Genomic DNA, 22474 nt, shown 5'->3' on the forward strand with positions numbered 1-22474 from the left:
TTAATTTGTTTCTATTTCTCATTATTTTTTCTATTTATATATGTAATGGATATATTTATTTGAATACAGTAGTCTAATTATCATGTTCATTAATTTTTTTATTAATTTCTGTTTCTTTATTAATTTTTCTTCTAGAATGCTTTATACATAATTTTCGTTGTATTTTTACATGATATCCAAGTTTCTACTACAAAATTATTACATTCTAATTATCAGATGACTCTGTACAGTGATATGATAATTTTTTAACTGATAAAATTTTGAACTAAATCATACGCTTCAAAATTTCTCTTATATCATATGTAACGGTAATTTATATACTACTGAAAATTCATATAATCCTCGTAATATGTTTCTACCAGATTTCTTCAATAAATACATAACTATTTGTATAGATGAATCATTATGTATGCCTAAACATAAAGCGAGTTATTATAACTCAATGCACTCAAATCATATATCCATTAATATTAAACTTGCTATGATAACTCAAATTTATATTCTTAAATACAATTTAACACTTTCATGTCGTATATAATTTTTGTAGTATTGATCATAGTTATATATTTAGTTGTTACTTCAAAGTATTGAATTAGTTTCAATGACTTCTCATTCATTTTACACATAAAATAATTCAATCAATATTTTGACACTTATTTTATACTAATTCTTGATAATTTAACCTCTCTCTCAATCATACGTTTTTGTTCTTTTTTCACTATTCTATAACAATTCTTTATCTACTTTACTATTTACATCATTATTTTTTGTTTTTATATTTAATTACATGTGTCACTTAAATTTGTACATTTTATTTGTTTTTTTTTTATAATGTCATTACTCATAATTTCAATTATCTATCATGATTTTCTTTTAGTCAATCATCTTAATTGTACAACATAATTATTTTTATGTTCTTTCTCATTATTATTAATTTTTTTGTGAAAGTCATGATGGTTGTTCACATTATAAATATTATCCTCTCTCAATTTGTTTTACCATACCAAAACAACTCTTTCAGTGCTATCACCAAATTAGTTTGATTATATTTTTTTCTATTATCTGTTTTTTCATTTTAAACAATAACTTTATTTTTCAACTTGTTAAAGGATATTAAAATTGTCAACAAAATTTAAAATTATAGAATAAATATCAGAATTTTAAAATTATAGTCAATCTCACCAAACAATCTAAATTATTATAGAACACTTATACATATGTTATTAACATAAAAATATTTTGATAGTGAATGATTTTCATTAAACTTACCATATTCGTGCATCGCACGGACAATTCACTAGTAAAACTAAAAAGTTGAATAACGTGCATAATATATATAACTTATATTATTTTTTATTTTTATTTTTTTGAAGATGATGAGCTGATAGCAGGATATTGCTTCACATCAAGACGTAGTATAAAGGGATAAGAAAGGGAACCACAATAAATGTGATCACCAATTTTAATTCCACTTGCTAATGCTAATTTGGGATCAGAATAGTGACCAATTGGTTTTCCATCCAAATCCACAGATATAACTCCTCCATTTTTCGCTATATTTGGATTCACTACATACTTTGCGAACATTCCTAAAGCCTTCCGAATCAAGGGATATTTGAATATTATATCCAGTTCTGAGGTTGATCCCTGCATTAACTCAAGCACAAAAAAAAAAAAAGAAAAGCATTATAATGTGTTATTACTTCTTATAGGCATTGATTACCAAAGTTTTAAGCTATAGACATTTGATTAAAATATAATGTTTGCAACATATAGTGATTTAAAGTTAAAAACAAAATATAAAATATGTAAAAAATAAGAGATTAAACTGAAAAAGTATGATGTATTATTAAGTGAGTCGTCAAAGATACAATTATAAGAGTATATATAGGTGCTAGAAGAATCAAAGTAATAAAAACATATAATCTTACAGTAAATATACAGATATGCTATATAAATATAAATGATGCTAACTGATCTTAATTGATCTTAATTATACCCTGACATTTTCCTCAAATTCAAGTGGGAGTTAAGGATACCATCTTGAGTTTGGATGATGAGCCTTCGTGAAGATATCAGCGGTCTGATACAGAGTTCCAACAGCTATGAGACGAACAACATCAATAAGGAGACATTGCCAGACAAAGTGACAATCAATCTCAATGTGTTTGATACGCTAATGAAAAACATCATTATGGACAATTTGAATAGCACTGCAGTTGTCACAAAAAATATCAGTTGAGGATGACTGAGGAAATGAGAGAGTCATCAAGAAATAAACATAACCACTAACCAGTAGTAGAACAACGATCAGTAAGATCACTAGCCCAATCAGCATCTGAGTACGCCTGAAGGGTTATAGATGAATAGGTAGAAAAATGAAGGCCATGAAACAGAGTGCCTTTGATATAGCGAAAAATGCGAAAAATTGCCGCATAGTGAGTAGTACGAGGAGCTGATAAGAACTGGCTAAGAACATGAACTGGATAGCCGATATTTGGTCGTGTGACAGTCAAGCAGACAAGACCTCCAACCAACTATCGATAAAGAGTAGGATTATCCAAAATAGCCATCCATAGGAGTAAACCGACCATTAGGCTCAAGAGGAGTAGACTCAGCGCGACTATCTGTAATTTCAGCTCGGTCAAGAAGATCCAAAGTATACTTAGCTTGAGAGAGATAGATACCATCATTTGTGGATATAACTTCTAGGCCAAGAAAATAACTGAGAGAACCAAGATCTTTCATCTCAAAAGTGTGGTGAAGAGATGCTTTAAGATCAGAGATACCATCAATATCATCTCCAGTAATGATCATGTCATCAACATACAAGAGTAAAAGAACAACTCCACGTTCACTTTTACAAATAAAGAGAGCATTCTCATAAGAGTTGCACGTGAAATCGAGATTGCATATAGTGGTGCTGAACTTTTCAAACCATTCATGAAGAGCTTGCTTAAGACCATAAAGAGCCTTACGAAGGAGACAGACTTTGCTAGGAGAACAAGGATACTCCAGGAATGGTTTCATATAGACCTTTTTCAAATCCCTATTAAAAAATGCATTCTTCACATCTATCTAACTGAGAGATCATTTTTTGACGATAGCAATGGCCAAGAGAGCTGAACAGATGTGAGACGAATAACAAGAGCAAAAGTCTCTTCATAATCAACACCATACTCTTGAGTACATCTTTGAGCAGCCAATCGTGTTGTATAATGGTCAATAGAACCATCAAAGCGAGTCTCGATCTTGTTTACTCATTTGCTACCCACAATTTCGTAATCAGAAGGAGGATCAACTAAGTCCAAAGTGTGTGCATTTTCAAGTACCTAGATTTCTTCCTACATTACTTGCTGTCAATTTGGATTTGTGGAGGCTTCTCAGAATGACTGAGGTTCATGGTGGTGAAGAATAGTAGAAAAACAATGATAATCAAGAAGATGAGGAGGTGAATTTCTTACCTTAGAAGAACAATTAAAGGGAGGAGGCATGACAGCAGGAGCAGGATCATCACGTGGTCTGGAATCATTGGGAGATGGAGAAGGCGGAAGAGTAGGAAGCTCGAGAGGTTCATTGGAGGTAGAACCTGTAGAATCATCACTAGGAAAAAGATCAACATTGGGGTTAGTGAAAAACAGTGACTGAGTAGAAGAAATGGACTCAAATAGGGAGAACTTAGAAAATATGTGATGCTCCCTGAATACAACATGACGAGATATATAGATGTGTCTAGAAAGAGGATCCCAACAACGATAACCTTTGTGTTCAGTATGGGCAAGACGGTGATGCTACAAGTGAAGGATAGATGGAGAAGAAACAGCACAGAGATTTGACGCAGGAGGAATATGAAGATTCTCGAGCTCAAACAACCTTCCGACCTTACGTCCAGTCTCGATGATTTGTCCTATCCGACGATCTTGTACACGATAGTCAGAAATAGAAAAATTGACATCAAAACCAAGATCAACAAGTTGACCAACAAAAATAAGATTAAAGTTTAATTGTGGAATATAATAAGTATCAATAAGATTAAGATTTGACTATGAAATAAAACCTTTATGTGTCGCATGCAAGATGGAACTATCAACAGTATTGATAGAAGGTGCATTTGTAGTGGAGATAAAGACGAGAAAAGATTGCATAAAGGAGACATGTGATGAAGGCAACTGGAATCAAAATATCATTAAGAATTACCTAGAGAAATGGAAAAAGCAGAAGAAGTATTACCAGAAAAAAAAAGAAGTTGCTTAAGAAGGGACTCAATATCTGATAGAGAAACAGGAGACGGGTGGAGAGAAACGGAGCTGGTAGATTCAGTAGCAACAACAGCAGCAAAAGCAGGCACATTCTTGTAGAAGTTGGGACGACAATAATACTTGATCTGATCAAGATGTGGTGGGTGAGTAAGATAGATAGTAATCAAGTGTCCTAAGAGCTTGCAATAACGGCAGAACAGTGTTGGACAATTGTAGCTAATGTGACCTTTCTGCTTGCATTTGTGACACTCAGTAAAAGGATAAGAAGAGGCACCTAGAACGATTACAATTTCAACAAAATTTTGACAAAGGCGAAAGAGAGAAGAAACTGCAAAATCGGGGTAGAAATTGAAAAAACAGAGTGCAGAATCAAAAATAGTTCACCAAAAAACCTTAGGATGGGTCCCACATTATGCCACGTTAGCACTACGTCAGTGCCACATTAGCGGATGGAAGACACGTGGCGTTGCAGGAGCGGAGGATGAAGCCACGTCAACAATGACGCGGCAATGAGCTGGAATGCGGATCTGGCCACGGGTCGGATTGAGCCTGCACGCAGGCTGAACACGGATTAAAGGAAGCTACGGGTCCACGACACATCGACGGTTCTGAAGCGTTGATCTTGGACGCAGATCAACAGTTCTAGAGCGTTTGGGAAGGAAAAAAAGATGATGATGGCAGAGAGCTTGCAATGGCGTGTCAGAGCATTTTCGATGACGTGGTTTGGCTCGTTGTACTTAGAACGACGAGACGAAGAGGATGATATGGTCACTGACAGAGGAAAACGTCGGTAATGTAATAAAATACAAAGACAAAGAGACTGTCGGAAAAAAGAAAACATGAAAGGTTATGAACTATTTTCCATCAGCAAAAAAAAACCTAAGTTCTTGATACCATGTTAAAAACAAGAGAATAAACTGAAGAAAGTATGATGTATTGTTGAGTGAGTCGCTAAAGATACAATGTACAAGGGTATATATAAGTGCTAGAAAAATTAAAACAATAAAAACGTAGAATCCTACAATAAATATACAAATATACTATATAAATATAAATGATGCTAACTAATTTTAATTGATCATAATTATACTCTAACAAAATATATAGTCAGAATTAAACTTATTATATATATGATACGAAAATTCAGTTATAAAATTTTAAATCATTAGAAGCTAATAATAATAATAATTAAAAATATAAGAAATTTTCAGATTAATTAAACCATAAAACATGGAGGTCAAGGAAAAGGTTGACGGGATACTACTCTTTTTGGTATGAATAAAAATTATTAGCATAGGAGATCGGATTTCCACCTTAAAATTTACATAAATATATAGAAGTTCCATTATTTACCACATAAATGCTATATATTTATATAGAAAAAATAATTTTTTTAAAATAAAAGATTAATAAAATAATAAAATAAGCGATGATAATTACTATTAAATTTATAATTTTTATTATGTGCGAGTTTTATTATTTTAAATATGATTACTAGATCTTTATAATTTTCTTTTATTTTACCAACTTACTCATTACCAATAAAAACACCATACATATATAAGGGAGTGGATCTTCTCCAGTGATAAAAAAATTGGATGTTGTCCCGTGTTTAATCTAGCTTTTCATTGTTTTTTCTTTTTTATTTAATTTTGGTTCTACTTAAAAAATTAAAGATAAAAGATTACACTTTATTCTCTCAAGTGTTTTTTTCACTGGAAATTAAAGGATCCATTTCCCATATATAATTATAATTATTGAAGGTAAAATAATTAATAATAAAAATAAAAGTAATTTTATTGAAATTGAGAATTGTTTTACCGAGCCTAAACCAATCCAATATTGGCCTTGTTCATCATAATGAATGTTATCAGGGTAGCCAGGTAGGTTATCACAAAATTTTTCCACACTTCCTTTCTTAGGGCCTTCTATGTAATATTTCTTGCATTTCATCCTGGATAGATAATCAAAGAACCTTCAAATAATGCTTAATTTACGGTTAATACAATATAATTTCAATGGAGCACAAGCCTTATTATTAATTTGCCCATCGCTAATATTAATTACACAATTTTCTTTTGAAAAATGTACCTTTCATGCATGTATTTAAATTACCAGAAGTGGTCTAATAGTGAGAGATTTAGATAATGTTAATGAGATTATAGCTTCAAATTAAAAGAAATTGACGCGTATGATTAATAGTTGTTTTAATTAGAAATTATAATTTGACGGGAAAAAAATTCTAAATGATGTGTATATATATGATTTTTTTTTGGGGTATTAGAGTCAATAACTAACTTTATAATACACTATAAAGTCCATTAGCCCATTAAAATTATTATTAGGATCATTATAAGATTATTAACAATCAATTAAGGGTATACTTAGTCTATAAACAAATGCCAATAATGGTGCAATACAAAAACTCTTTATGAATATTCTTTTAAAAATAATTCTATTCGCACATTAAAATTAGCTACTAAAATCAGTTATTGATGTATTTTTATATAATACATGTATAATTTAATTTATTTTTAATATATATTTGTATTTTGATATTATTTTATATTGATAATTGACTTTAATGACTAATTTTAATATACACATAACATAGTGAATATTCTTTATCTAAATACAAAAGTTATTTGTCTTAAAAATAAAAAATTCTTTCATTCTAATAAAAAATTCTTCCATTCTATGATAATTGCAAGTTATTAAGGCATAAACACCTAAGATATCCATCGCTATTTTCTTATTTTTGTTTCTGTATACTTTTTCATAAAAAAACTAAACTTAACCAAAATAATTAAAGAGTTTAATTTTAATACATTTATAATATAAAATATTTTATACAATTATTCAATTATATTCAATTTTTTAAATAATTATTCATGTGATCAATGTTAAAAGTAGTTATTTTTATAGATATATCTATGTAATTAAATATAGTGATGGATCCAAAAAATTTATGTTAAGAAAACAAAAATTATATACATTACCATCAAAAGATATTTTAATCTAAATTCAAAAAATAAAAATGTATATTAATTATTCGAATTAAAAAAATAAAAAATTACATATAATAAAATAGAATAAAAGGTATTTTTTAAAATATTTTTTCATTATTATTTCTATAAATAAAAAATATATATTCTAAATTAGTAAATTGATCAATTGATTTTAGAAATTTATATGCAACATAATTACATATAATAAAATAGAATGAAAGATAAACAAATAAATAATAAGGATCACTAAATTAAGAATAAAATATATAAATTTATAAAGAGAATAAAAAATTAGATTAATATCTAAATTATAATTGCTTGAATTATAATTTGTAATTGAAAATATCAAAAAGAGAAACAATGAAATTGAAAGATACATAGAGTCATAAAGAGTTATATTAAAAAAATAGAAAATTTAAAATTTACTTTTTAATGAAAAAAAGATAACCACTAGAAAAGGAATAGAAAAAGAAGGTTAAAACTAAGAAGAGGATTTAAGAGAATAAAAGAGTGATGATAAAATGAGAAAAAATTAAATTTAATTAGGTTAACTAACAGTCAAAATGATAGAAAGATAAAATGAATTTAAGGCTTTAAATAATTGGGCTAAATTTATTTATAATTAGGTCATTTAAAATTTAAAATGAAGACATATTATATATGTATATATTTAAAAAAAAAAGTGGAGACAAATACCCCTATTACACTACATGGGTTCGTTCTTGATTAAACGCACGTATAAAATTATTTTACATTAATAATTAACATATCAAAATTAAATCATAATTTTTATATACCTTTACTTAAGCATTTTAATAATAGAATGTTCTAAGAGAATGTAACACTTACAGAACACTTTCACAGAAGATGACAAATTGCTGATCTGGTGAGACAGCAACACCATTGGGGAAGTAGAGATTATGGAGAAGCACTTTTGTTTTCTTTGTTGTTGGATCATAACTCATGAATCTACCATGAGGCTTACCCTCCAACAAGTCTAAGAAGTGGTCCTTTAATGAGTATTTGTATGAAGCATCTGTGAAATAAATGGTACCATCTTTTGCTACATCAACACCATCCGTTAATTTGAATTTCAATCCATCAACCTCATCGGTAAGAACCTCTACCTTCTTATCCTTTGTAATTCTCAACAAACCCTACATCATTAAATTAATTAAGTTGAATTCTACATATCAGTGTTTAAAAAATATAAATTAGAAAGTGGATATTATTGTTAAGATTTGGATTCTCTAAAGTTTGAATTTCACTTTAGAGAATAAAGTATGATCTTATATCCTTGAATAGTTTTTCTTTCATATTTATTCTTGGTCCCACCTATAAAATAAATAGTGAGAGATCACACTTTACTCTCTAAAATAAAATTTAAACTTTAGAGGATCCAAATCCTTATTGCCACACTGTATTATTTCTCAATTTTAATTATTATTAATTGATTCATCTTGTCTTATAAATTATAATAATGTATAGCTTCTTTTTTTATATACCTTTTTTAGGAATATTCTTACTTCAATATTAATATAATTAATATTTTAATGAAAAATTTACTATATAATTATTTTTGTATATATTTAGTTAAACTTAGTTCTATTAATATATTGTGCTTTTATAAATTAAAATTTTATAATACTTAATTGGATATTAACTTTCAGTTAAAAATAAAATGATTTGTATACTACTATGTTGTTGTTTCGCTCTTTTAATTTAAAATTTGTATTATATATTATCTTATGGTATATAATTAATTAATATACTTATTTCACGTCAGGCAGCTTGTTCATATCTTATGTAAGCTTAACTGTATTATATTATATTCGTCCTTTTTGTCATATATAGTCATATCTTAATTAGTACTAATAATTAATAATCAGTAGTTAGCTTTTACACCAACTTGTCAATTGTCATTAGTAAAGTAAGGGAAAGAAGAAACAAGTGACAATATTATATGCAAATTATGTATCTGACATATATATTAGCTACTAATAAGTTGTATCTTAGTTATAACTGATAAAGTTATAAGAATAGAAAGTAAGTTTCATTTGTATCTTAATTTCTAAACATATTACTACACTATATGTATATTGGACTGCATTTGTTTACAGAGACACTTGAGACAAAATTATGTTTGACAGAAGAGATATAGATAAAGATAATATATTTAAAAACACTGAATTAGTATATTTTGTGTCATCCTAACAGAAAGGACACAGAGACACTAACAAGGAATATAACTTATTTTTTATTTTTTCTTTTATTATTCTTGTTCATTTTTCATAATTATATTTTTTATTATTATATTTTTTATCTCAAATTTTTTTAATGAACAAAATTAAAAATAAATTAGATTTTCATAATTTGTTATAGTTTATCATCAAATAGAATACAAGAACACAAAATTTTATGTCGTATCGTGTCCTATTTTATTCTCAATGTCTTTTTCTATTCTTTTTTCGTAAACAAATACAACCTTGTAGAACAAAAAATATTGCTAGCTTTGTATCCATAACTGGAGTTATATATTCATTCATTTAATTAGTTGAGTTAGTTTGCATGCCATATTAATTCATCAATAATACAAAATAAATAAATGAAACTCATTACAAATTAAAAGAAGAGGATTTAATTTTGTCATACTCAAATACCTACTATATTAATTTAATTATCTTAAGAAATAAAAAATGAGAAATATGTCCTATAATTGATCAATGATAATCTAATAACAGCTAGTTTAACTTTAGAAAGATGAGTTTATAAAACACCATAATATAATAGACAACAATGACAGACATAAACTAAAAATATTTAGTAAATAAAACTAAAAATTATTTTCAATAAATAAAAATATTTTAATTTTTAAAATTTTAAAAGACTTTAATAATAGATGTAAATATATAAAAAAATAAATACTATATACCTAGAAAAAAATCAATCACCAAATAATTATTATATATGTATATTATTTAATTTATTTTTAATATATATATATATATTATATTTCAATATATATTATTTATGAATAACTTATTCAATAAATTTATTCTTTTTCACGCATAATATAATTATATTTTTTATTTTCAAATACAAAAAAATATTTATACTTTTAAAAAATATTTACACCTCCTCAAAATACCTTATCAAACCTAACTTTGATCTAATTATATATACAAAGCCATCATATCATCTTCATTTTAAAATAGAAAGATTCTTTCCAAAACATAAATAAAAATAGGTAGAACTCTCCTGTAATTATTTTTATATAAAATTATTAGTTAATAATCATTAAATAATTTAACATATTTAATAAATTACTATCTAACATTTTTGAGTTAGCATTTTCATACAAAAATAACGACTAAAATTTCACCATAAAAATATAAATAGTTTTATAAGTTATGTTATGTGTATACTAAAATCAGCTACCAAAGTCAGTTATCAGTATAAATTATAAAATATAGAAAAAATCTAGGGGGTCAGCAGTTTTGTTGAATTTTGGCCAGCATGTAACCAGTAGAGAAATATGAGTTATTGGATGAAATCTCACACCAATCTCACACTATTAAATTATTATTAATGGCTATAAATAATTTAACATATTTAACTAAATTATTATCTAACCGTTTTTAGTTAGTATCTTTATACAAAAATAACGACTAAATTTTCATCATAAAAGTATAAATAGTTGTATGAGTTATGCTATGTGTATACTAAGATCAGCCAACAAAATTTGTTACTAGTATAAAATACATACTGAAATATAAATATATATTAAAAATAAATTAAATCACACATATATTTATATATAAATATTGATAGCTGATTTTAGTAGTTGATTTTAGTGTATAAATAACATTTTGTAGTTTTATATATATCTAACACGGGTACCTTATTGGCATCGCCAACAATGAGTGCACCACCGTGATCCAAAGCTACCCCAAGCGGTCTTCCACCGGTGTTGACCCAATCTTCCACCACCTCCGAGCCACTCACTGAGTCATCACTCAACTTGACTCGCTTGATCCAACCATCCCTACACCCCGTGTAAACCACGTTCGTCGCCACGTCGTAAACTAAATCTTCCGGCCCCGCCACGCGTCCATTTCCTACAACCTCAGACCCTCGTCGCATGTTGTCGTTGCGAGCCAGCGTGCCAGCCACTAAGTTGGGCCGGCTTATCTCGTGTGCTGGTAACAGAACCGGCTCAAACGGGTCGAGCCGGAATAGAACCGCAGCGATAACCACAGGAAGAAGGACGATGACAAAGAACGTTGTCCTTCTTCTTCCTTGAAGTTCAGAACGAGTTAGTGAAACTGAGTCACAACGTTCTGAACCTGACATTTTCGATGTCAAACGGTGTTGACTTTAGTATACGGTGAGAGATGTGTTAATTGAAATTGAAATACGTTACTCTATATTTATATATGTTGTATTAAATTAGAAAAAATGGTAGAAGGCCAGCAATTTTTATAATTTATAGTTATTAAATAATCATTAATAATAATTATAATAGTGTGAGATTAATATAAGATTTTATCTTTTTTTTTTTTATTGGTTACATACTAAACAAAATTTGATAAAATTGCTGACTCTAAACTTTTTTATAAACTAATAATATCCACACACATGACACACTCATATAACAACCCATAATAATACTACGTAGACAGCAAATCACATATCAACAAGGAGGGCTAAAGTGTAAATTTGATTAAGTTCGAGAATCTCAGTTATTGCTACATTTATTTATTAATTAAGAACTATATGTAGAGCAGTTGTAACTTTTGTCTGTATATTTGAATTAATAAATGAATTTAATTTTGATATAGTGATAATATAAAACGTTTTATATATTTGTATAATTATAATTTTTTTTAAATGATCATTCACGCAATTAATATAAAAAGTGATTATTTTTATTAATACGACGTTATATGATTAGATATATATGTAAAACAATTTTATACTGATCGTGTATCAAAATTAAATTATTAATGAATATAATGTAGGGTTTTGTGTTTTACTTTCATTCCATTATATCCTGAAATACAATGAATATTTATAGCGACACAAATATTCTAGTGAGCATAAAACTGTATTAGCTCTGTTATTTTTGCTTAAAGTTAAACTAAGGTATACAGGGACTACATTTTAGCCCACTTAATTAACCCAATAGAAAAAATAGTTTTTTTTTTTTAAATGAGTAAAGTGTTATTTTTGTCTGTGATATTTGGGGTAAATTTTAAAATTATTCCTAACATTTAAATCGTCCTATTTAATTTTGTAAACTTTAAAATTGGCTCAATTTTGTCTTACTGTTAGGAATTTGTTAACGGAATTAACAACGGAACAAAATTGAGACGATTTTAAAACGTTAGAGACTTAAATATGACGAAAATATTGGAGATAAAAACGTGAAATATATTTTAATTTTATCCTTTAATAATATCAATTTTTTACGGTATATAGTTATTCAATTATTTTTTAATCACATCTAAACAAATTACACTTAATCACATTACTTTCATTCTAAATAAATTTATTTTTTTATAATTTACTCTTAAAAATTTTTATTCATCATAAAATGTTTGTAGAATGACTAGTACATAAACTTGCAGAAAAAAATGATATATATACAATAAAGTATAAATTGTACATTTTATTTCTAATGTATCAAAATTCTTTAATGTTTAATTTAGTTAAACTTTATTTTTAATAATTTTAAATGATTTTAATTTAAAAATGCCCATAAAATTTATTGAATAACTGCAAATAAATTTAATTATTGTGAGTAATTGATTGATTATGTGGATTGTGAATTATTTGACAAATAATTGTTGAGAATGTTGAATCTTAATGGATTATATTGGTTGATTACTCTTGAGCTGGTTGTTAGACATATTGTAATGGTGGTAAAATTGGTTGGTGATTGTTTTGAAATTGATTGAGAAGTATTTAAGGTTGAATCTTGAAATGCTAAACTTTTTGTTGGAAATCTGATTTTTGAGATAGATGACAATTTTGAAAAGCAAACCAGTAATTCGATAGTGATCGAAATAATATGAGATTAAAAGTTAAAGTGAATTACAATGAGTATAGTTGCTGAAATTCAAATTTTAAAGGTTTCGTATTAACTGGAGAATTAGTTATGATTTCTCAAAGTTAAATTGTGAAATCTGATTTTTTGCCGTACTTTTAAATGAAACCAGAAACTTTAAAAATCTATAACTACTTTTGTGATAATCCAAATTATATGAGACCAAATCTGAATTAAATGTTGAGAACAAAAATAATACTTTACCCTCCTTTAAATTATTTTTCCTGTTTTAAGGGGGCAGCCAAGCTTAACAGCTAACAAAATAAATCTTTCAATTTTGAATTTTATTTAAAAATACATATATAAGATATAAAATTTACAAGAAAACGAACATGCCCAGTCAAAAGTCAAAACACCAAAGTCATAGATATACATGTTCAACATATTAATATTTGACTATTTGTAGTATTTCGCTATTTAGTTAAGTAAAAAATAAAAATAAAAAATAAAAAATAATAATAGCAATAATAATCAGGTGACGACACCCCTTAATCAAGAGGAGCCGCCCCTAATAGAAAAACACATCTGTTTATTCGTCGATCAATTTGATAATCCTTATAATATTTAATTCGTAAACATATAATCACTCTTATTTAGTAGGAAGAAATAAAGCAAATGATATTTGGTCAACGCCCCAATAGGGGTTAAGGGTTTAATGGGCTATGACCCCTGAGAGATTTTGTTTTAATTTTAGAGCATAATAAAATCCTTTCTCTAAGTCATTCTACGATTATTTTTTAAATTCATTATATATTCTCTCTTTTTCTTTAATTATTTTACAATAATGTAAAAAATAATTATTCATGTAAAAAGTTTTTCTTATCGATCGTGTATTTTATTTTAGAAATCGTTTATCTTTAATTACCTTTTCTCCAGAAAGGAACAAAGATTTTTGAGTCACGAGTCTCGATGCCTTGTGAGTTGTCACTTTGAAGTTTGAAATGTGTTGGTTTTATGTTGATTACTTATATTGAAAATATTTTTAAGTAAAGATAATATTATGAATGTTAGATAATTCAATTAAGCCTATCAAATCATTTAATATGTTGAAGAAGATATTCTTATTGTAAACTATTTAATTTTTAAGAGTAATCAACCTGAAATATCCATCAAATTAAAATATCATGAAATTTAAATAAGAAAATTATATGAAAAAATAATTTTAAGCTTTTGATAGTGACATATTTTTCTTCTTTTGAAAAGGTGGAAGCAGCCCATCTTGAGAAATAAAAAACTATCAACTATAAATTAAATAGGTTTAATTTATAAATTTTAAATAAAATAGATTTCTATTAATAGTATCCTAACATAGCTCACTTATAAATACCTTTATTATCTTAATGATATCGATTCATCACCATCCAAAACATTAGTCTTCTCTATACTTCCAAAAGAAAAACAATAGGAAACTTCAAATAGTTATTGTTATTATTGCTGCTGCTGCTTGGTGCCACAAGCTCACAACCACAGCAGAAGAATGTTGACCATTGTGCCCAAACAGAGGTTCACAACCAAAACCGCCACAAAAACCCCATGTTGCAAAAATTATTAATTCCAATATATTTGATCAAATGCTTAAGCACCGTAGCAGTGGATTCTATACCTATATTGCTTTCATTGAATTAAACATGATATTATATAAGACGACCAAATTTTGATATTCTAACTTAAAGACTTTTTGCTTCTAAAAATCTCAAATGTGATATTTTATGCAATTGAAAATTAGTGGAATATACATTTTATGCCCCTTAAAGAATCTATTTGTGATGAGATGAATTTCCCAAAAAAATACTAGGGAAGGATGTATGATACTTACAACACATTCTCAGAAGAGAGAGGAGGGTCAAGCATCCCTCCAAGACCCACACCCATAAATTCTGCAGCAAATTCCTCATCATTTTTTCCCAGCATATCCTTTAAGCTACATTCAATATGCCTTCCCTTGAGTACAAAGTATCTTGGCTTTATCTTCTTTTCTAATGAATAGCTAAAATACCTAGGGTAATCAACAACTTCTTGTACCGGCCTCTTCATCGACTTCACTAAGAATTCTATTTTTGGCCTCAGAACCTCCTCTATACTGTACCCGAAGAGCGGAGAAAACGTGCGCACCATAAACCCAATCTCTTTCTCCGAAAGTCCTAACTTCATCAGGTACATCAGCCTGCAGAACATCACAGATGAACTTATGAAAATATAGAGATTGTGGGAAGTATACAATTATGATACTATAGAACAACATTAAACAATGATAGCAACAACTAATTTTTTTTTTTTTTCAACTAGGTAGGATCAACTATATGCAGATCAAGCGATCTCAATTTGTTCAATCATAAACTGGAACAACAATCGACAAAAGACTAAATTGATGAGGACAATACCGATGTAGTATGGTTTTATCAGTGTCTGTTACAAGTAATTCCGGATACTTTCTGATTACCCCAGGAAGATATGCTTCCGAAACGCCAACCCCAGAAAGGAATTCAATCTTCCTCTTAAGAGTTTTATTGATGCTGGCAGCGAAAATTTCTGGGCAGCGAGAAAGAATTCTCCCAACAATTTCTCTATCCAAGCCCATATTTTCAAAGAACAGAACAACCTGCAGACAACATGGAACACAAGCTTCTTAACTGGAAAATATAAAACTAAAGAACAATGACATGCATATAGCATGCATGACCGTAGAAAAAAGAGAAATACCTGTAAAAAATCTCTGGGCTTCCGCAATAGTAGCTGCGGGCTTCTAGCAATAACCCTATCTAACTTATTTCCCTTAACTCCAAGATCAGCCAACTGATCCAGCATCGACTTCAGCTTGCCAGTTGAACAACCCAATAGGTATGGTTGGCCTCTGATTGCAGAGTCAATACATATCTTTCTAACCTATAATGAAGCATTCCTTTCGTTACTAGTCTAGTATTTCAACAAATAAATTTTCTAGTCATACTAATCAAATATATCTAACTCAAGAACTGACTCATCCATAAAACAAGTATCACTAGCATCAATGGATACAAGCACAAAGGCATTCAACAAATTCAATTCATAATAAGGCATGAAAAGGATCAAGCAACCAGCCAAAATCATGTGGATATGACATACTGCTAAAAAACTCCACATAATCTGATATAATTATGAAGATCCTAAAGAAACAACTACACAAAATTAAATCTGGTAAGTACTAATTAATTTTATAATTAGTTTTTGAAAAAGTTCTTACCATATTTTCTTGAATTAATCATACCACCAGCAACTTGTAAAATCCTAAAAGGTCAGATATTGGTTAACTTGATGCCTAAAACTTTCACCTAAAACACTGCAATAGCACATCATACTAGAGTGTATGCCAACTAGGAATTTTGACAGCATTGACATGGTTGTGATTTATGATGCTAAGAAAGGATATTTAACTTTTAAAAGTACAATGCAACGGGTTTATTTCAGTTTGGTATCTTAATTTAAATTTTTTGGTCCCGCTATAGAGTATGTTTAGGGAAACACCACTTCAAACTAAAGTCCTATTTGATTTGAGTAATATTAGCTCAACTTACAAAAAGATAAAGTCACAATGCATATAATATCAATAGGCAGAGAAGCATTGGCCTTACAAAATGATACCTTCTCAGAAAGAAAAAATCCATGAACCTCCTCATAGTTCTCTTGAATGCTTGTAGATAGAACCCAAGGATATCTGATCAACAACTTGATATAATCTTTATCCACCACATGAATCTGTAAAAGCATATATTATAGCAATTAAAACTTGGTCGAAAGTAGTCATGGTGCCAAAAGAGGATGGAAGGAAAGGAATAGACTCGAGAAAGAAGGAATAAACAACATGGATGGGAGGATACCTGTTTCAAGGCGAAGAGTCTAGCTTTAAGGAGTTGAATATTCCAGAACAGAATAGGCGGAAAAGAGAGTATTATGGTTGTGATGTGAACTCTGGGGAGTCCAATATTGTGGAGAAAATCGATAATAGGAACGATGTGGTTATCCAGTGAGAGTGAAAGTAAACGAGGAAAGGAATCAATCAAATGGCGGAAGGCAGTGTCTTTGTCAGAGAGCAAGACATTTAAGCCTCCACGCCTGGCTTCAAGCTTCTCAAAGAAGGAGAGAGTATGCTGTAGATCATCGTCGATTGGAATGGACAGGTGGAGCATCATGCGACGAATGTTGTTGATGAGGAGGTGATCAGCTTGATGAGAAAAGAAGTGATCCTTGATGGATGCAACCTTGTGCATGAGGGATGGGAGGTTCTGAGAGGAGAGATACCTAGCAAGGGTGATAGATGAAGAAAGAGTGAAGCCGAGACTCTCAAAGTAAGGGAGTTTTCCATTGTCACCTTTGAGGGAGGCAATGTGAAGAAGCTTTTCCCTGAAGCCCAAGGAGGCCGAATCGGAATTCCACATGGAGTGTTGGTCCAAATCCCTGACACTCTCCACCAACATGTTGGAGTAAGAGGGTGACTTGAATGCGATGGATAAGGACTCCTCCTCTGACACCCCTAATCCTTGAAGGAAAGTTGACACGGCTATACCTGCTTCCTTAAGTTCCCACTCAGAGGCAGAACCACAACAACAACAAATGCTGCTGCCTCGTCTTGGCCTTGGTCGTCTTCTCCTTTCTAATCGAAAGTGAAAAGTAGGAGTACGTCTACATGCATTGCTCGACAGCAGAAGAAAATGATGAGGCCGGGGAAGCTCAGGCAAGAGAAAGGAGGCTGTGTGAATATGGGGAGGCCACAACCGAGACAACATGCTCACATCAATTTCAAGTTCATCAAAGCAGCATCTCTAGTCTGCACGGCAACTTGCAGGTCCAAAGAAAAATGAGGCACACCACAGACGTCTCTGATAATTGCAATTCAGGAGGAGGAAATCATGATTTAAGGACCTATGACTTTCTCTAGTAATATTGTCATAGTCACAAGTCTAAGTAAATTTAGTCGAATATAAGCATTCTAAATTAACAATTTCACCACAAAGCACATAGTAAATTAAAATGGTAGTACAGGTTACAACAAATGCATTCAAATCCTTATCTTAACTCTAATCATGCACAATTAAAATTCTTAACAGCCAAAATCATCAACAATATCAAATTACTAACAACAAACTTGGTAACAACCATAAACAATTCAAATAGACTAACAGGGTAACTCAATTGTGAGAACTGAAAAAGATGTGATGGAGAAGGAGAGTGGAGACGTACACGAAGCAGCAACGGGCCAAGAGCAGAGCTGTAGAGTGACGTCACGAAGTGCTGCTCAAAATCGGCGAATGACGGGGCAGAAGCAGCAAAGCAAGAAGTTGAGATCCATAAATCCCAATTTCATGTACCCTGGAAGAAGATGGGGGAGTGAAGAAGATGAGGAATTCATCGAACCGCTTTAGTTACTGGTTCACTGGTTCATTGGTTCAATCGATTCAACCATGGTTTAACCGAAAAAACCGTTTTATAATAAACACTTGATTCTATAAAAATTCAATGAATAAAGCAACTAGTTCTAAACACTCTTCTACTGTATTTTTTTTACTTCAAAAGGGGATCATAAACAACTAGTTCTATGAATAAACAAACTACAATGATATGCAATGCCAAAAATAGGCCAATGATGAAATAATAAAGGGTTTTTCTCTTCAATTCAATGTTCAAGCTTGTAGCAGACCAGAATCAACAGAGTAATACCGTTGAAATAGTCTTCCTTCTTAATTCTTATATACCTCAGAATTTCCTACAAATTGAACACAACACAGCCTTAAAATAAAAACAAACAACACTCAGAAGTCAATCACCTCTTCCAAACACAGCCTTAAAACAAAACAAAACAACATTTAGAGTATGAGCATTGATCATAAAAAATTGATTTCTGAAATGAAACAAAACAATAACAGCAGCACAACATTCAGAGTTTAAACATTGATCACAAAAAATTGATTTCTGAAACAAAACAAACACAGTAAAACCAGCAGAACAGCATTCAGAGTTTGAGCATTGATCACAAAAAATTGATTTCTGAAACAAAACAAACAATCAAGAAAACAATGAAAACAAAACTTTTTCCCTTCAGAAGAAGAAAACAATGAAAACATCAAGCATATAATAAATCAATGATCACCAATATCCAGCAATAATCTCAAAGACAACAATAAATACACAACAACAATTTAGCAAATAAACAAGAACAAGACCTAAATAGAAAATCCAACAAATTAAATCGCAGCAACCTAACAATTTAGCAAATTAAAACAACAGCAGCCCAACAATTTAGCAAATTATCAACTTAACAAGTTCAAGAACAGAAAATCACAACAAAAAGAATTTTTTTTAAAATAACAGAAGAACAATTAGCAAATTAACAAGTTCACAATAACAGTTAAAATTTGCTAGAAGAACACTAATGCAAGTGGAATCATAATGCTAATAGTTTTCTGCAAAGATGCTATTTGTGCAGCTAAAATTTCCTAATTACTAAGATCCAATTATTCTAATTTCACATGCAATCAACTTACTAAGTTTCTAAAAGCTAGAAATTATAAAACCAACCAGAAATATGGTTAAAGCATTTCATCAAACATGTTGAGTGCGGTAAAATTAAAACGAAATAAGAGAATTCAAAGCTTAATATCAATGTGATAGAGAAGAGAACATAACTATTGTATACTTTAATTTAGTCTGAAAAAAATCCAAACCACTACCAAATCAAATAGTTACTTATTGTAATAGAAATCAGAAGTTGCAGAGTTTGAAGCAGAGTATTGGTGTTGTGTGAGCGTATTGTCTGGTCGCGGGCTTAGGGAACTCACGGCGGCGACAAAAAGAGAGCAGTTCAACGGCTAGGTGGAGTGCGCGGGTTGGTCGCAGAGTTTGAAGCAGAGCAACGTGGCTTCCAGACGAACGCGAATGCGATCCCGAACGGTGAACGGCGAGTGAACGCAAACGGCGAACGCCGAGCGAACGTGAACGGAGAACAACGCGAACGAAGACGACGGCTGAACAAAGACGCGAACGTGAACGGCAAACAAACGGCGGCGGAAGCGCGGCTGAGCAGACAAAGACGACGGACGCCGAGCTGGAGGAAGCAGCTGCGATTGGTGACAGCGAACAGGAGTTGAAGACTTTGAGCACGAGGGAAGCTAGATAGACGGATGGATGGCGAACTTTGAGTGCGACCGACGGCGGCAGTATGCCACTCCTTGCACCGGTGGCGTAGGCTTACAGTGCTATGGTTTTTGGGTTGAGTTATGAAAGAAAGACAGGGAGAAAGGGAGAAAGAAACGGAGCTTCCGTTTATGTGTAAACCGGCAGGGTACCGGTTCGGCCGTCCGATTTTCAACCGATTCAACGGTTTTTCCCCAATTTTTTTATTAACGATTTTACATATCTAATCGAACCGTTAATATTGTCGGTTCGCTATTGGACCAATTCGGCCAATCGATCCGGTCTGATTTTCAAAATCATGTCAGGAATTGATTACACTAACCGGATTTTTTTTTTGGTCATTGGGTCTGACCGAAACAGCCCAATTTTCTTGAATTGGTCCAAACTGACCGGAAATGAGAATCCATTTCCTTTTTTTTTTCTATATGTTAGACCAATATTTTTGTTAACCACAAAAACAAAAAAAGAGAGAAGATAATAATTTTCTTGAATACATTCTTATTATAAATTATTTAATGTTTAACGGTAAATGGTAACAAATTTTCATGATGAGATTAACATATCATCAGATTTTAAAAATAAAAATATTGTAAAATAAATTTTTGAAAAATACCTCAAATATTTTATTTATAATTATTAATTATATAACTACTCGTTAAAAAAACATTTCAAAAGATAATATTTAAATTAAGTAAATTACTAAAAATAATAAGAGTATATAATTTTTCTTCGACTGTCACATTAAAAATAGTAGTTGCTTTTGTATTTATTAGTATTATTATTATTATCATCATATATAAAAACAAATATTACACATTATATAATAACAATTTTAATACTTTAATCTGTAATTATATTAATACCTTAAAAAATAAAAAAGATAATATAAGGTAGGGTAGGGTAGCGTTTGGAATCAACTCTAATTTTATCCGTACATTGAAAATATCTCAACTCTAACTTATCTGTTTTAAATCCGTAGATATCTTATTTTATTTGCAGATTATAAAAAAGATGCAATATTATTATATAATTTGATGATAATTTAAAATAAACTAATTTTTATGTTAAAAAAACAATATTAAATTATTAATTAATGATTTTCTTTTATTGACTAAGAATCTTTTACATTTAATAAGAGATCTTTGATTTAATATCTACTTCAAAACATATTTTTATACCTTTCCTGCGTGTCAGAGAAACAATGTTCTTTTTTGGGACTTATTGTGATCAACTTCTTGTATGTTCCCATTCAATATATACTTCGGTAGTTCGGTGAAATGTTTCCTTTTAATCTTCTGATTGGTCTGAAATTTGTTATATATGTCCAATTTGTAAAAGGTTGAATTCTCAAAACAAGAAAATATCAAAATAGCGACCGAAAAAATTAATTACTAATAGTGATCGATTTAGTGATCGATGTGAAATTTCTAAAACTAAAAAAATATTGGTCACTGAATTGGTCGCTAAATTACATTCAGCGATCAATTTTAGCGACTAACAAAATCGGTCACTAATAGCAATCGAATTAGCGACCAATAAGACTTTAACAGAATCAAAAAAAAGCTAGTCACTAAAATCAGTCGCTATTTTTCCATTTAGCAACCGATTTAGCATCCAAAACGGAAAGAAATGTCTTTGGAATTATTGGTCACCAAATGGTCGCTATTTTTTATTTTAGCGACTGATTTTGCAACTGATAATGAAATAGGGTGAACAACTGTTTGGTCGCTAATTCAGTCGCTAAATTATTGGTTACTAAATCGGTTGCTAATTGTTAAGTTAGTGACTAATTTCAGTCACTAATAGTCACTGAATTAGTGACCGATTAATTTTATACAACTAGAATATAAATGGTCGCTAAAATCGGTCAATATTTTTTAATTTAGCAACCGATTTAGCTAGCAACCAAAATAAAGAAAGGAATATCCTTGCGA

General features: G+C 30.0%; 2 protein-coding genes across 7 annotated transcripts; both read right to left on the reverse strand.

The window, feature by feature from the left end:
• Positions 1–1226: 1226 nt before the first annotated feature.
• On the reverse strand, positions 1227–11650 carry LOC130961099 (protein STRICTOSIDINE SYNTHASE-LIKE 7-like). Of its 2 annotated transcripts, XM_057886789.1 has the most exons (5): positions 11168–11650; positions 8117–8424; positions 6081–6213; positions 2000–2083; positions 1560–1647 (listed from the first exon to the last, which is right to left on the reverse strand). In XM_057886789.1, exons 1-4 carry the CDS (start codon positions 11618–11620, stop codon positions 2030–2032), a joined length of 948 nt encoding a protein of 315 aa, XP_057742772.1. In that variant the 5' UTR covers positions 11621–11650; the 3' UTR covers positions 1560–1647; positions 2000–2029. The 2 variants fall into 2 exon arrangements, with proteins under 2 accessions (XP_057742764.1, XP_057742772.1); XM_057886781.1 differs by lacking the exon at positions 2000–2083 and having other exon boundaries at positions 1227–1647.
• Positions 11651–14912: 3262 nt separating this feature from the next.
• Positions 14913–20626, reverse strand: LOC130946860 (transcription termination factor MTERF9, chloroplastic-like). 5 transcript variants are annotated; one of them, XM_057875770.1, is made up of 8 exons: positions 20186–20626; positions 19068–19113; positions 18591–18719; positions 17231–18229; positions 16995–17108; positions 16077–16259; positions 15758–15975; positions 14913–15540 (listed from the first exon to the last, which is right to left on the reverse strand). In XM_057875770.1, exons 4-8 carry the CDS (start codon positions 18134–18136, stop codon positions 15189–15191), a joined length of 1773 nt encoding a protein of 590 aa, XP_057731753.1. In that variant the 5' UTR covers positions 18137–18229; positions 18591–18719; positions 19068–19113; positions 20186–20626; the 3' UTR covers positions 14913–15188. The 5 variants fall into 5 exon arrangements, with proteins under 5 accessions (XP_057731753.1, XP_057731729.1, XP_057731744.1 ...); XM_057875746.1 differs by having other exon boundaries at positions 20094–20626; XM_057875761.1 differs by lacking the exon at positions 19068–19113.
• Positions 20627–22474: the final 1848 nt, after the last annotated feature.

This window comes from Arachis stenosperma, chromosome 1 (assembly GCF_014773155.1).
Source record: "Arachis stenosperma cultivar V10309 chromosome 1, arast.V10309.gnm1.PFL2, whole genome shotgun sequence".
In the NCBI taxonomy this organism is placed as follows: Eukaryota; Viridiplantae; Streptophyta; class Magnoliopsida; order Fabales; family Fabaceae; genus Arachis; species Arachis stenosperma.